Source organism: Ranitomeya variabilis, chromosome 3 (genome assembly GCF_051348905.1).
Source record: "Ranitomeya variabilis isolate aRanVar5 chromosome 3, aRanVar5.hap1, whole genome shotgun sequence".
Classification (NCBI taxonomy): Eukaryota; Metazoa; Chordata; class Amphibia; order Anura; family Dendrobatidae; genus Ranitomeya; species Ranitomeya variabilis.
This window is the reverse complement of record NC_135234.1, coordinates 337,273,051-337,290,848: the sequence shown is the minus strand read 5'-3', so window position 1 is coordinate 337,290,848 and position 17,798 is coordinate 337,273,051. Positions and strand designations below refer to the sequence as shown.

General features: G+C 44.5%; 1 protein-coding gene across 2 annotated transcripts in view; it reads left to right on the top strand.

The window, feature by feature from the left end:
- CLSPN (claspin) overlaps positions 1-17,798 on the top strand; it is a 127,976-nt gene that overhangs the window by 15,987 nt on the left and 94,191 nt on the right. For both annotated transcript variants that reach the window (XM_077295813.1, XM_077295812.1), the window contains exon 2: positions 16,247-16,379. In XM_077295813.1, coding sequence (XP_077151928.1) covers positions 16,247-16,379 — 133 coding nt within the window. The remainder of the gene's footprint in view (positions 1-16,246; positions 16,380-17,798) is intronic.

Genomic DNA, 17,798 nt, shown 5'->3' with positions numbered 1-17,798 from the left:
TCTAACCCTAAGCCTAGTTCTAACCCTAAGCCTAGTTCTAACCCTAAGCCTAGTTCTAACCCTAAGCCTAGTTCTAACCCTAAGCCTAGTTCTAACCCTAAGCCTAGTTCTAACCCTAAGCCTAGTTCTAACCCTAAGCCTAGTTCTAACCCTAAGCCTAGTTCTAACCCTAAGCCTAGTTCTAACCCTAAGCCTAGTTCTAACCCTAAGCCTAGTTCTAACCCTAAGCCTAGTTCTAACCCTAAGCCTAGTTCTAACCCTAAGCCTAGTTCTAACCCTAAGCCTAGTTCTAACCCTAAGCCTAGTTCTAACCCTAAGCCTAGTTCTAACCCTAAGCCTAGTTCTAACCCTAAGCCTAGTTCTAACCCTAAGCCTAGTTCTAACCCTAAGCCTAGTTCTAACCCTAAGCCTAGTTCTAACCCTAAGCCTAGTTCTAACCCTAAGCCTAGTTCTAACCCTAAGCCTAGTTCTAACCCTAAGCCTAGTTCTAACCCTAAGCCTAGTTCTAACCCTAAGCCTAGTTCTAACCCTAAGCCTAGTTCTAACCCTAAGCCTAGTTCTAACCCTAAGCCTAGTTCTAACCCTAAGCCTAGTTCTAACCCTAAGCCTAGTTCTAACCCTAAGCCTAGTTCTAACCCTAAGCCTAGTTCTAACCCTAAGCCTAGTTCTAACCCTAAGCCTAGTTCTAACCCTAAGCCTAGTTCTAACCCTAAGCCTAGTTCTAACCCTAAGCCTAGTTCTAACCCTAAGCCTAGTTCTAACCCTAAGCCTAGTTCTAACCCTAAGCCTAGTTCTAACCCTAAGCCTAGTTCTAACCCTAAGCCTAGTTCTAACCCTAAGCCTAGTTCTAACCCTAAGCCTAGTTCTAACCCTAAGCCTAGTTCTAACCCTAAGCCTAGTTCTAACCCTAAGCCTAGTTCTAACCCTAAGCCTAGTTCAAAAATAAATGGAAATATATTTTCTTTATTTTATTATTGTCTCTACCTATGGGGGTGATAAAGGGAGGGGTTCATTTACTATTTTTTATTTTATTTTGATCACTGTGATAAAACCTATCTGGAACCAATCTGCCAGCCGGCAGATCGGCTGGCGCACTGCGCATGCGCCCGCCATTTTGGAAGATGGCGGCGCCCATGTAGCAGACGGACGGACGCCGGGAGGCTCGGTAAGTATGGGGGGGGGGATCGGAGCACGTGGGGGGGGAGCGGAGGACGGGGGAGCGGACAGGCGGACGGAGGGGAGTGGAGCACAGGACGGAGGACTGGGGAGGAGATCGGTGGGGGGGGGGGCAGATCAGGGTTTCCAGCCATGGCCGATGATATTGCAGCATCGGCCATGGCTGGATTGTAATATTTCACCCGTTTTCATAGGTGAAATATTACAAATCGCTCTGATTGGCTGTTTCACTTTCAACAGCCAATCAGAGCGATCGTAGCCACGGGGGAGGGGGGGGGGTGAAGCCACCCCCACTGGGCTGAAGTACCACTCCCCCTGTCCCTGCAGATCGGGTGAAATTGGAGTTAACCCTTTCACCCGATCTGCAGGGACGCGATCATTCTGTGACACAGCATATGCGTCACAGGTTGGATTGGCACCGACTTTCATGACGCATACGCTGTGTCACAGGTCGGGAAGGGGTTAAAGGAAACCTGTCGGCAGGATTGTGCACAGTAACCTACAGACAATTTCAGGTCGGCGCCATTATACTGATTAAAATGACACCTTGGTTGATGAAATACGTCTTGTTGTTGTTGTGTAACCTGTATTTTCAGTTTTTAGCTAATGATATGCTCGTCTGTGGGGGTCTTCATGTGGTGCTCTGCTAAGGTATGCATAATGCAGCCTGCTGACAGGTCTCTGATCCCTCACTGACCTGCCCCCTAGTTCACATAATTAATAAATGTACATACTGAAAAAAAAACCCTTCTGCAGGCAGGCACCTGATCTGCGGCATAATCGCATGTTTACTTGTTAATAAATGTGCTTTATGTTTTCCTGAGGAGTATAAAAAAAAATCAACTTTAAGATGGCGCCTGCCCAGTAGCAGCTATCAGTGTATATAGAGGTGATCCGATAGCTGCTATTGCACAGGCGGCACCATCTTGCTAGAGAAGAAAAAAAAAATCCTCAAAGATGGCGCCGCCCATGCTTGAGAAGTAGAAGCTATTTGTGATCGCTGATAGCTGCTACTGAGCAGGCGCGGATGGCTCCATCTTTCGCAGCTATCCAATCACCTCTATATACACCGCAAGCGCCATTTTAAAATTATTTTTTTTTTTATATACTCCTCAGGAAAATATAAAGCACATTTATTAACACATTAAACATGCGATAATGCTGCAGATCAAGGTGCCTGCCTGGCGCTGAAGCTTTTTTTTTTTTTTTTTTGCAATATATATACATATATTCATTATGTAAAACAGTGACCAGTCTGCGTTATGAATACCTAATCAGAGCGCCACATGAAGAGCCCCACAGGCCGGCCCAGAGCACGAGCATATCATTAACTCATAACTGAAAATAGAAATTACACAACAACCACGAGACGGATTTCATCAACCCAGGTATCATTGTAATCAGTATAACGTCGCCAACCTGACACTGTCTGTAGGTTACTATGCTCAATCCTGCTGACAGGCTCCCTTTAACTGCTTTGCCGTGAAGCTGTTAAAATTAGTAGCATGTTTATCTTTCCTTTGGCTTCTGTTAGGAAACTGCTTATTAGTTATAGTTTATATAAAAAACGGTTGCTGGTGGGGCAGCCGCCGCAAAAACAATGGGAATACCTAGTGAGGCCTTTTCAGTTTGGGAGGTGTGACATTCGAAATTGCTACTGTACATCCCAGGATCTTTAATATGGAAAGCCGATAGTATGCATAGTCTCCCCTGTGGAGTGGTATTTGCAGGTTCAGCTTTCAGCACTGCCTATCAGATATTTATGGCTCATATTTATATTATATATTTATATTCACACTCAGGGTGGATTTGATTTAAATCTAACTGATTTAAATCACGATTTAAATCACGATTTAAATCACTAGTCAGTAAGGCTTGATTTAAATCAGTGATTTAAATCAAAGTTTCTACCTAAACTAGTTCTTGCTACTTTAACATGCAAGTAGATGAAGATTTTTAGAATCACTTTTTATATTACTTTTTTCTCCCCAGTTTAATGGGTTAATCATTCATATTTGGACACCACTGTTCTGTTGTACTTAAAAAGGAGAAAAATAACCCTGACCTTAACAATTTAAATAGATTTATTCAACTGAAACAATAACAACATTACAGCATAAGTTATTTGCTTAAACAAACATCCATGTTTGTTAACTAATTTGACAAAATATCTAATATATAAAGCTGAATGTGTGTGTGTGTGTATGTATGTATGTATGTATGTATGTCCGGGATTGGCATCTGAACCGTAGCAGCTACAGCCACAAAATTTTGCACAGTCACACGTCTGGACCCCGAGAGCGTCATAGGCTATGTTGTGAGGTGAAATTTTAACCCCGCGCTTTCCAATTCACCAAACAATTTTGCCCCTATCTACATAATGGGGAAAAAGTGAAAGGAAAAGTGTTGGAGGCGTCGCAGCTACAGGCACAAAATTTTGCACAGTCACACGTCTGGACCCTGAGAGCGTCAAAGCTATATTGTGAGGTGAAATTTTAACCCCGCGCTTTCCAAGTCACCAAACAATTTTGCCCCTATCTACATAATGGGGAAAAAATGAAAGGAAAAGTGTTGGAGGCAAATTAACAGCTGCCAGAAGTGAACAAGGGGGACTTAAAGAATGACAGCGATGGCACCAAAGAGTATATACTGTACAGTTGCTAAGGTGGGGCCCCAACATGGGATAATCACACCACCACGGGGATATGAACACACACACAAAATGCGCCACACACTACCACGTGCTCGAACACATATACCACCCTCAGTGCACATTTCACCACACATACACCAACCTCGCCACATAAAAGTAGAAACACAAAAGTCGCCGCTCAAAACTCGCCACGCGCAAAACTCTCCACATGCAAAACTCGCCACACGCAAAACTTGCACACGCAGAAAAATTGCCACACGCAGAAAAATTGCCACATGCACAAAAGTTGCAACACATGCAAAAGTTGCCTCACACAAAACTTGCACATACTCAAAAGGCACCACACATAAAACTCGCCACGCGCAAAACTCGCCATGCGCAAAACTTGCTGCACACAACTTGCTACACTAACCTGTCACATGCAACTCGACACACAAAAAGTTGCTACACGCATGTCGCCACACAAAACTCATCTCACAAAAGTCCCTACATGCATGTCGCCACACGCAACTCAACACACACAACTTGACACACGAAACTCGCCCTAAAACACACACAAGTCTGGTATCCTTCAAAAATAAAAATCTGATTAATAAGCAGACAAACTACAAGAGCAACAAATGTACCATATAGGAATCCGGCAGCTGTCAGTCACATGACCAGTCTATTATGTGTATGTGTGAGCTAATATATACTGCCAGGGGGTGGGCTTACTGTTGGCTGGGGATTTATCAGGCTGCCATTTTAGCTTACAAATACTGAGGTAAAAATACTGACCAAATAACGTGTGAACGAGGGCTAATACAGGAGGAGATGGCATACAGCTATATACTATATACAGGAGATGACACACAGGTATATACTATTTACAGGGGAGATGACACACAGGTATATACTATATACAGGAGGAGATGACACACAGATATATACTATATACAGGAGAGATGACACACAGGTATATACTATATAGAGGAGGAGATGACATACAGGTACATACTACATACAGGAGGAGATGACATACAGGTATATACTATATACAGGAGGAGATGACACACAGGTATATACTATATACAGGAGCAGATTACCTACAGGTATATAGTATATACAGGAGGAGATGACACAGGTATATGCTATGTATAGGAGGAGATGACATACAGGTATATACTATATACAGGAGATGACACACAGATATATACTATATATAGGTGAGATGACACACAGGTATATACTATATACAGGAGATTACATACAGGTATATCTAATATATAAAGCTGAATGTGTGTATGTATGTATGTGTGTATGTCCGGGATTGGCATCTGTACCGTCGCAGCTACAGCCACAAAATTTTGCACAGTCACACGTCTGGACCCCGAGAGCGTCATAGGCTATGTTGTGAGGTGAAATTTTAACCCCGCGCGTTCCAATTCACCAAACAATTTTGCTCCTATCTACATAATGGGGAAAAAGTGAAGGGAAAAGTGTTGGAGGAAAATTGACAGCTGCCAGATGTGAACAATGAGGACTTAAAGAATGAGAGCGATGGCGACAAAGAGTATATACCGTACAGTTGCTAAGGTGGGGCCCCGACATGGGATACTCACCACACACGGGGATATGAACACAAACACAAAATGCGCCACACACTACCACGTGCTTGAACACATATACCACCCTCAGCACACATTTCACCACACACACACACCAACCTCGCCACATAAAAGTCGAAACACAAAAGTCACCACTCAAAACTCGCCATATGCAAAACTAGGCTCACGCAAAACTCGCCACACGTGCAAAACTCACCTCATGGAAAACTCACCTCATGCAAAACTTGCACACACAGAAAAATTGCCACATGTACAAAAGTTGCACCACATGCAAAAGTTGCCTCACACAAAACTTGCACATACTCAAAATGCACCACACATAAAACTCGCCACGCGCAAAACTCGCCATGCACAAATCTTGCTGCACACAACTTGCTACACTAACCTGTCACATGCAACTCAACACACAAAATGTTGCTACACGCATGTCGCCACACAAAACTCATCTCACAAAAGTCGCTACATGCATGTCGCCACACGCAACTCAACACACACAACTTGACACATAAAACTCGCCCTAAAACACACACAAGTCTGGTATTGTCCTTCAAAAATAAAAATCTGATTAATAAGCAAACTACAAGAGCAACAAATGTACCATATAGGAAATACGGCAGCTGTCAGTCACATGACCTGTCTATTATGTGTATGTGTGAGCTAATATATACTGCCAGGGGGGAGGGCTTCCTGTTGGCTGGGGATTTATCAGGCTGCCAATAGCAACCAATCACAGCTCAGCTTCTATTTTGCTACAGTTAATTAACCTGAGCTCTGATTGGTTAATATAGGCAACAAAGACATTCTCAGTATAACAAAGCTAATATATGTTGTGAAATGCTTCTATTTGCTTAGTTTTTGCCTTTTAATAATTACATTTCTATCTATTTGTTTTGTGGTTTTTGTGTGCAGAATAAATTTTTGTTAACACATTCTATTTTGCTAACAGCAGTCATTAACCCGGGCGAAGCCGGGTAGTACAGCTAGTATATATATATTTTAAGATACTTAGACTGTCAGCCCAGCCGACACATGAAAAACTTAAATACTACTGTCCCTGCTGTCCTCTGTAGCTCACTTGTCGTCATCTTCATCATCATCTTCTTCTTTGTTCCTATTCATAATCTGGAAAAGAAAAACAAGCTTTCCTGCTTTATTGGGTCCCAACCGATTTCTCAATTTAGAATGAATGAGTCCAAAGGAAGAGAATATTCTTTCAACGCCTGCAGAAGAAGCTACTGCTGTTAAAAGTGAAATCATTACTTGAACAGTCTCTAAATCCAAGCGCTTAAGTGACTTCCACCAGTTTACTGGTGTGACCTTCCTTAAAATATCTTCAGCAAACATATATTTCTTGAATGGTTCCCCCTTAGCTCTGAAGTTTATTATAGTTGGCATTAAAGATGGATGATTGCTGGATACCCATGTCATAGCTAACTCCTCTTCCTCAGCACTTAGGTTTTGACCCTGATATTGGATATTGACAATATTTGCCAAAAAATGAGCTGGAGTCAGTGCTTGTCCCATTCGTTTGTTTACTGCTTGTAATTTAATTCTGTCCATGTGTAGTTCTGTTTTTAAGTGTTCACTCAGTTCCTTCCAAATTTCAACAGCATCCGCAATAAAACAGCTATTTTTCTGTATTTTGTTTAAAGCTTGAGAGATGGGTTTCAGGAAGCTCAGCATATGTTCAACATTTCTCTTAAGCCCAATGTTGAGGATTTTGGCCGTGACAGTGCCATCTATTTTATCTTGATTTTCTTCACAAAGTGTCATCAGAATAGGCCAGTTTTTGATATACTGCTCAAAACAGTCCACCACAGAGTTTCATCTAACATCTTGTGGGAGCGTTAGCTTGCTTCCACCCATCCTTTTCAGAGCTGCTGCAGCAAAATGATTATTACGGAAGTATTTAGCAATTTCAACAACATTAGCCTTTATTTCTGGAACACTTAAGTCTTTGGCTAAGAGGTGCAGCAAATGAGCACTGCAACCATATGTTATTAGCAGCTTTGTATTCCCTCTCTGCTCTTCTAAATCTCTTCTCATCTTGGATACGTTTGCAGCATTGTCAGTGACCAAACTGCATACTAGACATTTGAATTTCCAGGTCACCACCTGACAGCACACTGGAGGACGTCCTTCTTATCCATGATGGGACAGGAAACACGAGAGGTTAAAAGGACCCTCCCCCTACCACCCTTCAGTGTTTTTCCTGTCCCATTATGGATAGGAACGGACGAGAGGAAGCTACCGTTCTGTGCGGGGGGATGTGGATCGGGGGGGCTTTGCCTCACCCTTCCCTCCATGAGGCACCCGCTGGCCGACACCCGCCCGAGGGTCCCTCTGCCTACAGTGTAGCGCTGCTCCTGGTATGAGGATCGCTTCTCCCTGTCGGGGGCTCTCGATCCTTCCGTCGCGCCCCCTGGTGCATGCGATCCCAGCGGCGGCCTCTGCTGATGTCGGCGTCTCCATGCGGCCGGCATGGGGAAGCAAATCCTCGCTGCACCATCCTCTCTTTCCGGCCGCGCGTCGCTTCCGGTTTGCGGCTGAGGGGGGCGGGCGGCGTCTCTGCAACAGGAAGCGGTAGTGAGCGCAGGAGCGCTGTACAGATGAACAGAGGAACAGAAATATAAAGGTATGTGCAGGGGCAGTAAGCGATCTCCAGTGCATCATGGAGGACGCAGCTAGAGCAGAGGGGCAGGAGTCCACGGCGCTAGTAAGTAGAGCAGGGGCCCTATATTATGGATATCTTTAAAAGAAAAATGGGGCATTATGCTAGAGTTTGTTATTTCCTATAGGCGGCCTCATTACCTGAAAAACCGTTAAAGAAGCCTGGCAAAAGCAAAAAGTGTCCTATTTGTGCAGCCAAGCTGAAAGATACCTGGCAGAAACCCCTATGTGAAGCGTGCACCTGCAGAATCATAGGAGAGGAGCAGGCTTCTCTTATGTCAAATATGAGAGCCATGATAAGAGAGGAGGTTCAGGCTTCCGTGTCAGGTCTGGTACTACCTCAAGCCTCACCTTCGGAGAGACCGAGCAAAAGGCAGAGGGTCGATTATTCTTCAGGCTCGTCATCTTCTATGTCGGATATAGAGGAGGAAGAGGAGAGCAGAGACCCTCCGGAGAAAGGGAGAAGATACTTATTCTCCGCGGCGGACACAGGAGAACTGTTGGAGGCTGTTCGGCACACTAAGCAAATTGAGGAACCACAACCATCTTGTTCGGTTCAGGATGAAATGTTGGTGGCTTGCGCTCACAAACTGCGAAGGTGTTTCCGGTAAATTCCCATATCAGATCCATGATTCTGGATGAATGGGAGGAGGCGGAGAAGAAATTGACTATCCCTAAAGATTTCCGACTCCGCTTGCCGTTTGACCCGGATGAAGTTAAAGAATGGGTCGATATTCCTAAAATAGACATTCCATTGGCTAAAGTATCCAGAAGAACCTCAATCCCTTTTGAGGACTCTTCCAATCTGAAAGAGCCCATGGATAGGAAAGCAGATGGCCTTTTAAAAAGGGCCTTGGAGAGTTCTTCGGCAGTTATTGGAGCAAATATTGCAGTGACATCAGTGGCTCGCTCCATGGACCTGTGGCTAAATGATCTTCAGAATCAATTAATAGCCAAAACTCCTAGGGATACTATCCTGAAATCCCTGCCTCTGTTAAAATTGGCGACCACCTTTTTGGCAGACGCGTCCGCAGAGACTGTTAGGTTTGCGGCTAGAGGTCAATCTCTATCTAATGCAGCCCGAAGAGCTATCTGGCTCAAAAGCTGGTCGGGTGATATGCACTCCAAAAATAAATTGTGTTCCATACCCTTTTCTGGGGGCAGGGTCTTCGGACCGGTCCTCGACGATATCTTAGAGAAGGCCTCAGATGTAAAAAAGGGGTTCCCAGAAGAAAAGCCTAAAAAAATTCCAGCCCTTTCGGAGACCCCGCTATAATCAAAAACCAGATTACAGGGGTAAAGGAAAACAAGGTAGATGGAGCTACCAGAAAGGGGGGGATAGTAGACCCAAAACCAAAGACTCGAGTTACTCAGGTCCGAGGTCTAGCTACCATAGAAAATGACGCCATCAGAGTAGGGGGTCGTCTAGCCGGATTCCTAGAAGGTTGGAAGGAAATAACAACAAGTCCTTGGGTGTTACAGGTGGTGTCCCAAGGATACAAAATCGAATTTACCTCCCTTCCGCCCGAAAGGTTTCTGGTGTCCAGCTCACATCTAAAATCATCATCCCCCATGTGGTCGGATATACAGGACCTCCTAAAAATGGCGGCAATTGTTCCGGTCCCCTCTCAAGAAGAGTACAGAGGTCATTACTCGAATCTCTTCTCGATAACAAAACCATCGGGAGAATCGAGAACAATAATAAATCTGAAGCACCTAAACAATTGGGTGGTATACAAAAGATTCAAAATGGAGTCAATTCGGTCTACCATTCCTCTGTTGGGAAGGGGTATGGTGATGTGCACTCTAGATCTAAAGAGTGCATATTACCATGTTCCCATTTACTTAAACCACCAAAAGTTACTGCGGTTCGCGGTAAACATGGAAGGGAAGATCTACCACTTTCAATTTCGCTGTCTCCCCTTCGGCCTGGCGTCGGCTCCCAGGGTTTTTACAAAACTTATGGTAGAGGTGGTCGCATATCTGAGAGATCAGGATTTGATGGTAATCCCTTATTTAGACGACTTTTTAGTAGCGGCAGAGTCAGTAGACCAGCTCAGGATCAACTGTCAATCCCTCATTTCCACACTAGAGAGTCTCGGATGGATTATAAATTGGAAGAAATCAGATCTAATACCGAAATCCAGAATAAAATTCCTAGGAGTCATGCTCGATTCAGAAACAAGAATGTCCTACCTTCCGGAAGACAGGCTAAAGGGTATAGTAAAAAAGGTCCATCACTTCTCCCGAGCCCGAAATACGATCAGAGACGGGATGATAATACTGGGGTTAATGACGGCCTGCATCCCTTGCGTGAGATGGAGCCAGTTTCATTCCCGGCAGCTTCAGCAGGGAGTTCTGAGGAGCTGGAACAGAAGACAGAACTCTCTAAATCAAAGACTGAATCTTTCATTTCAGATCAAGAGATCTCTGGTGTGGTGGACTCTCTCCAAAAATCTCCGGCTGGGGGTACCATGGCTTCAAACCCCGAGTGTGTCAGTCACGACAGACGCAAGTCAGCAAGGTTGGGGAGGTCATGTCCTAGGAAGATATTTCCAAGGTCGTTGGGAAAGAAAGGACAGCAAGAAGTCATCAAACCACAGAGAGTTGCATGCGGTTTGGAAGGTCTTAACGGCGGCACAACATTTGCTGAAGAACAAGCATGTAAAAGTCTTCTCGGACAATACGACGACTGTAGCCTTCCTTCGACATCAGGGGGGCCCAAGACATTTGGCATTACAAGATCTGGCGGAACAGATCTTCAGGTGGGCAGAGAAGTCGGTACTGTCAATCTCGGCTGTACATCTGGAGGGATCCAAGAACCAGTTGGCGGATTTCCTGAGCAGGAAAAGTGTATCCCCTACAGAGTGGGAACTGAACAGCGAAGTATTCAGGGGTCTTTGTCATCGTTGGGGGAAGCCGACTGTGGATCTATTTGCTACAAAGCAAAACGCAAAGGTCAAAACCTTTTACTCCCTAAACCCCTGGGAAAGCCCAGCTGCGATCGATGCCCTGTCACAACCCTGGAACAACGGTCTTCTGTATGCGTTTCCGCCTCTGGCAATGATTCCAAGAACACTCAGGAAAATCTGCGAGGACGGGGCCAAAGTCATTCTCATAGCGCCTCATTGGCCGAAACGAAGTTGGTTTCCGTTGTTAAAAAAATTGTCAGTGGAAGAACCCCTCCTGTTACCAGAAAGAGAGGATCTTCTTCTACAGGGTCCAGTTCTACACCAGAACCCAGGAGCACTTCAGTTGGCAGCCTGGATCCTGAAGGAAGGTCTTGAGGGCAAAAGGTCTTTCAGATGACGTCATTTCTACCCTTCAAGCCAGCAGAAAGCCGGTGACATCTGCTATCTACACAAAAATATGGAAAACATTTTGTGGATTCTGCGGGGAGATGACAGTTGATACTGACCATCCAGATATCCCGAAAATTCTTGACTTCTTGCAGTCAGGATTTCAAAAAGGTCTTAGACCAAGTACATTAAGAGTCCAGATAGCGGCCCTGAGTGTATTTTTTGATTTTTCTCTATCTACCCACCCCTGGATTAGTCGATTCTCTAGAGTGGTCCAGAGGCTAAGGCCATTAATTAGGAAATCAGTCCCACCGTGGGATTTTAATCTGGTCCTGAATTTTCTGTGCGATCAGTCCTGGGATATAACTGGAGACATAGATATTAACAAACTCTCTCTTAAAACCGCGTTTTTAGTTGCGATCACATCGGCAAAAAGATTGGGGGAACTACAGGCTCTTTCGGTACAGAACCCGTATTTACAGATCTTTGAGGATAAAATAGTACTAAGGCTTGATCCGGCCTTTCTCCCTAAGGTCGTCTCAGATACTAATATGAATCAGGAGATTGTTTTACCGTCATTTTGCCAATTCCCTAAAATCCAAAAAGAAAGATTTTACCATAACCTTGACGTAAGAGAGTCAGTACTCAGGTACCTTGATTTATCTAGACCCTGGAGACGGGACAATAACTTGTTCGTTCAGTTCAGGGGTCCACATAAGGGGAAAAAAGCGTCTAAAGCGACTATCGCACGGTGGATAAAATCTACAATTAATTTAGCCTACAAAGCTAAAGGTCTGAATTCCCCAGTTAATCTTAAAGCCCACTCATCTAGGGCCATGGCCACATCATGGGTGGAGAAAGGGGGGGCTACGGCAGACCAGATCTGTAGAGCTGCATCATGGTCTAATCTTAGTACCTTTTCTAAGCACTATAAGTTAGATGTAGTTTCGCCTCAGTTGGCCTTTGGTAGAAAGGTACTTCAAGCAGTGGTCCCACCCTAAATACCATTCTCCTTTGGTATTTCTCCAGTGTGCTGTCAGGTGGTGACCTGGAAAACAGTATTTAGACTTACTGGTAATTGTATTTCCAGGAATCCATCCTGACAGCACTGTTAGTTCCCTCCCTATTGTTTGATCTTTATACTTATGTGATGTAATATTTGTATGATTGATTATTTTGTTGGAATAAAACTTGTTTTTTGCATCCATCCAGATGTGTTACTTTGGAAAAACACTGAAGGGTGGTAGGGGGAGGGTCCTTTTAACCTCTCGTGTTTCCTGTCCCATCATGAATAAGAAGGACGTCCTCCAGTGTGCTGTCAGGATGGATTCCTGGAAATACAATTACCAGTAAGTCTAATTACTGTTTTTGGTTCACATGTCGTTATAGCTTTTACTGCCACTTCTTGTAAGTATTCTGCTGTGTGTGCATTTCCTGACGTATCAGTTGTTTGTGCAAGGAAGACTTTACCTTCTTCTGTTGTTATACAAGCACATACAATAGGATCATTGTGGACATTACTCCACCCATCAATACTTAGGTTAACAATTTTACCCTCCAGAGCTGTTGCACATTGCTCCATTTCTCTGTCATACACTTGATCCAGCAGTTTCCCTGCAACATCAGCTCTGCTGGGTGGACTGTATCCTGGTCTCAGTGACTGAACCATATTAATGAAATGTGGGTTCTCAGTCAGACGGAAAGAAGAGTTCGTTGCATAAATAAACTGGGCAATTTTTTCATCAATCAACTCTTTTTCTAATCTGCTAGTTCTTATCACAAACCTATCTATGGTGGTTCCAGGAGGTAAAGGTTTTTTCTTCCTTTTGGGTGATGGTGATATGTGGCTGTGGGTGTCTGATGATGCTGCTGCTAATGAAGCACTATCCTGGATGGATAACTCTGAAACTGTAGAACAGGATGATGGTGATCTTGGAGGTGGATAGTTTCCAGAATCCATGAATTCCCCTAAACAAAAAAAGTCAATGCTGTTATTTTATTGTTTATACAATTTCTGCTTATTGTACACAACACATCACTGCCCCTGCCCCAAAAGGAATATTTGTTTTTCTTCATAACTGTACCAAATGACAGTAACATGCAGTAATAATAAGAAATATAATTTTTCTCACACATGACAGTTCAGTCTTTAGAAATAGGATTCAATAAAAATGTTTACCAACCTGAAGATCCTGCCTGTTCAGAAGTGTTTCTTTGGTCATCTTCATCACCGCACTTCTCATGATGTTGCCTCATTCGCGCCACCAGGCCTTGCATCTTTGTTGCATCGTTTGCATTTTGCACGCATGCCTGCCTTACCGATAGGCGAAGGAGCTTCATTAAAATATTCCCAAACTGGGTCTCTTTTACGGCCTGCTGCCATTATAAGGAAAGAATGTAATAAACCTCAGATTGTATCGTACACACAAACAGATCCAGACTTGTCTGTCTGTGGCTATGCTGCAGTATTGTGCTCAAAGTTTCACTTTCATTTTCTTGTCTGCTTGCCCTTCCTCCTCCTCACACTTAGATTCACATTCTTCTTGTGTTGTGCAGATCTATTCCACTCCAAGCAATCAGAAACATATTGTCTAACTTCTTGGACTTGGCACTGAAGGGGTTGATTCTGTATTCATAGGTTTGTAGAACAATAGGATTAAGGTATTTTTCTCAACTCTGTTCTTGTTGTAACATTTTTGCCGTGAAGAAGAGGCTGGGACCTCTGCGGAGTCAAATTCAGTTTTGAGAACTGCGTAAGTAAAGCGAGCGTCTGTGATAATATAGGAAAGAAACTGCCCACTAATCCTACAGAAACCTCTGGAAGAGCATGGCATTGTGAATGTTACACATATACAGCCTTTATTCTACTGAGTTAAACAACTCAGCTTTATCTCATGATGGAAGAACCTTTGGATGGTAAAATATTTTCCTCAAAAAGCAGTTTATTGAAAAAAATCCGATTTAAATCAAAAAAATCCGATTTAAATAAAAAAAAATCCGATTTTTTTATTTTTTTTAAAAAAAACCATTGATTTTTATCCACCCTGTTCACACTAGATGGTGGCCCGATTCTAATGCATCGGGTATTCTAGAATATCTATGTATGTATATAGCAGCCACATAGTATATACTGTAGGAGCCATGTAGTATATAGCAGACAAATAGTACGTGGCCTGTGCTATATACTATGTGACTGCTATATACATACATATTGTAGAATACAGTCCACGCAATATATGACAGTGGCCACGCTGTATATAACACAGCCCAAACAGTATATAACAGCCCACGTACTATATAACACAGCCCACGCAGTATATAGCAGCCACGCAGTATATAGCACAGCCCACTCAGTACAAAACACAGCCCACATAGTATGTAACACTGGCCACGTAGTGTATAGCAGCCACGCGGTATATAACACAGCCCATGTAGTATACAGCAGTGTGGGCACCATATCCCTGTTTAAAAAAAATAATTAAAATAAAAAATAGTTATATACTCACCCGCCGGGATCCAGTGAAGCTCTGGCGATGCACGCGCGGCTGCCGCTATCTTCCGTTCCCAGGATGCATTGCGAAATTACCCACATGACTTAGCGGTCTCGTGAGACCGCTAAGTCTTCTGGGTAATTTCGCAATGCATCTCTGGGAACGGAAGATGGCGGCAGCCACGCGCGCCTGGGTGGGCTACGGAGGGTGAGAATAGCAGGGTTTTTTTTAATTTTTTTTAATTATTTTTAACATTACATCTTTTTACCATTGACTAACCGATAGGTTGCGGGTCTCCTGACACGTTGTTGACAGCCTTACTCACAGCCTGTTAGTGAATCATAGGCTGTGACACACGGATGTGTGACTGCAGCAGAAGGTTTATTGTGGAATGGTCTATTATTATTATTGAATGTGGTTTATAATGATAATGGGGTCTTGTCCATAAAATGTTGAGAACCTCTGGTGTATACTTAGAATGGATACCTTGGCTCTGCACGCACAGAACATCTTAGCCACTTTGTGTCCAGCTCAGTGCTTTAATTTACACATTCCTTGAACTGTTAAAAATACAGTAAATAATGCATTTGTCTGTGGGTCTTAGGCTACTTTCACACTAGCGTTAACTGCATTCCGTCACAATGCGTCGTTTTGCCGAAAAAACGCATCCTGCAAAAGTGTTTGCAGGATGCGTTTTTTCACCATTGATTAACATGAAGCGACGCATTGTGACGGATTGCCACCCGTCGTGCGACGGATGCGTCGTGCAGTGGTGGACCGTCGGGAGCAAAAAACGCTACATGTAACGTTTTTTGCTCACGACGGTCCGCTTTTTCCGACCGCGCATGCGCGGCCGGAACTCCGCCCCCACCTCCCCGCACTTCCCCGCACCTCACAATGGGGCAGCGGATGCGCTGGAAAAATGCATCCGCTGCCCCCGTTGTGCGGCGGAGACAACGCTAGCGTCGGGAACGTCGGCCCGACGCACAGCGACGGGCCGAGCCCGACGCTAGTGTGAAAGTAGCCTTAAGCACTAACTGAGACCCTACTTTAAATAAACAAACATTTTTTACTATGCTTTGGCTCTATGACAAAATGTACACCCCAAATAAAGTTTCACAGAGCTGCAAAAAAGAGTATAATGTAATAAAACAAAACTCACTATGCTGCAGTTTTACAAAAATATTTTTCCTCATGAGTTTGAGAATTCCAGTATAAAAATACCACAAAACTAGCGTGTGTGACTTCACCCTTGAACAGTGGACCTTTGCATGGCTAAACTAATAAATACTTTATGGCTGATCCGATTCCTTTTATTTTTACTGAATTGCTTTATTATGTCAACATTAGGTATATCTGCCCTCAGAAGATAACATTATTGGACCAAAAGTCTTGGAGAGCGATTCAGATAGTGGCCAAGGGAGCTGCAGAATGGGTTCTCCTGGAGACCAGCAAGAAAGTATGGACTTATTGGAGAATGAAGGTACTTTACATAGATTTAGAGCAGACCTGCATGCTCTTGTGACATGTGATTTAATAAATACTTGTTTTCCCTATGAAATGACAATACTTGATATTTTCTTAGGCTGGGTTCACATTGCGTTAATGGGTGATCGCTAACGGACAGCGTTGCACGGCGAAAATGTCGCAATTAACGCCGTGCAACGGGTCCGTTAGCGCACCCATTGACAGCAATGTTAATTTTGCCAGCAGCGCATCACCATCATCATCATCCCTTTTTCGGCTCGCGCTAGTGATGTGCCGTTCTTCTGTGACGCGCCTCGGACGCTGCTTGCAGCGTCCGCGGCGCGCCCGAGGTCCGTTCCCCGCTCTCGCAGATCGGGGATCTGCGAGAGCGGGGACGTTAACGCGACCCCCAAACGCGATCCATAAAAATACATTGCGTTAGCGCAATCCGCTAGCGCTAAACGGATTGCCCTAACGCAATGTGAACCTAGCCTTAGAATTCTGCACTTAGCCATTCCTGTCATTGGGAATGTAACAAATTGATACATGAGTGTTCTCTTCCTCTTCCATATAACACACTGAGTATTGATTGGACAGTCAGACTGTATAAAGACACACCTTATTTGCTCACTTTATTCATGCGTTTCCAGGAAGATAAGAGGAACTACTTAAGGCAGATATCTAAGGAAAGATGATCTAGAACTGCTATTTCCAGGTCGTCCCTCATGACAGCACCACAAGGAGGTTGCTCTTCATATCCTTGATAGGGACAGGAACACAGAAGAGGTTAAATAGCCCCTCCCCACCTCCACCCTTCAGTGTTTTTCCTGTCCGTATCAGGGACAGACACAGGAGAGAGATCTCTAGAAGATTGGATTTTACCTGATTCGAAGTCGGGTCTCGGTAGAGCAGGAGCTCCTGAGTGCTGTCCCATCCTCCTGGAGGGGGCTCTGGTCGCGAGAGTCTGGAGACACCCCAAGTCGCAGGATACCGATGGAGGTCCCTCCGCAACTAGGTAGAGCTGTGTGCTCCCATGGGCTGCCTCATCCCCTCACAAAAGGGGCTCTGAGACAGCGGCTGCGGTGTCCGGCGCTCCCTCGGGCTCCACATGCGGCCGGTGCTGGCGTCGTTCCCCGGACTTCCGGTCCGGCGCTCCGGTTGGAAGTCACGACTTCCAGGGGGCGTGGCCGCATTCCCGGAGTCGGCGTCGCCGATGCATTTCCGGGTACGCCGGGAAGCTGCGGTTGAAAACAAGAGACCGGATTATGTGCCAGGATCTAGGTCCCAGGCTGGTCGGCTTGCGTTCCAGATGATGCATGCGCAGTACAGCTGGGGACCTGAAATCACCGTGGAGGCCAGCAGCTGAGCTCGGAAGGAGGACGAATCAGATGTCTTGAAGCTGGGTAAGACTGACTATTTAATGACGGACAACTGA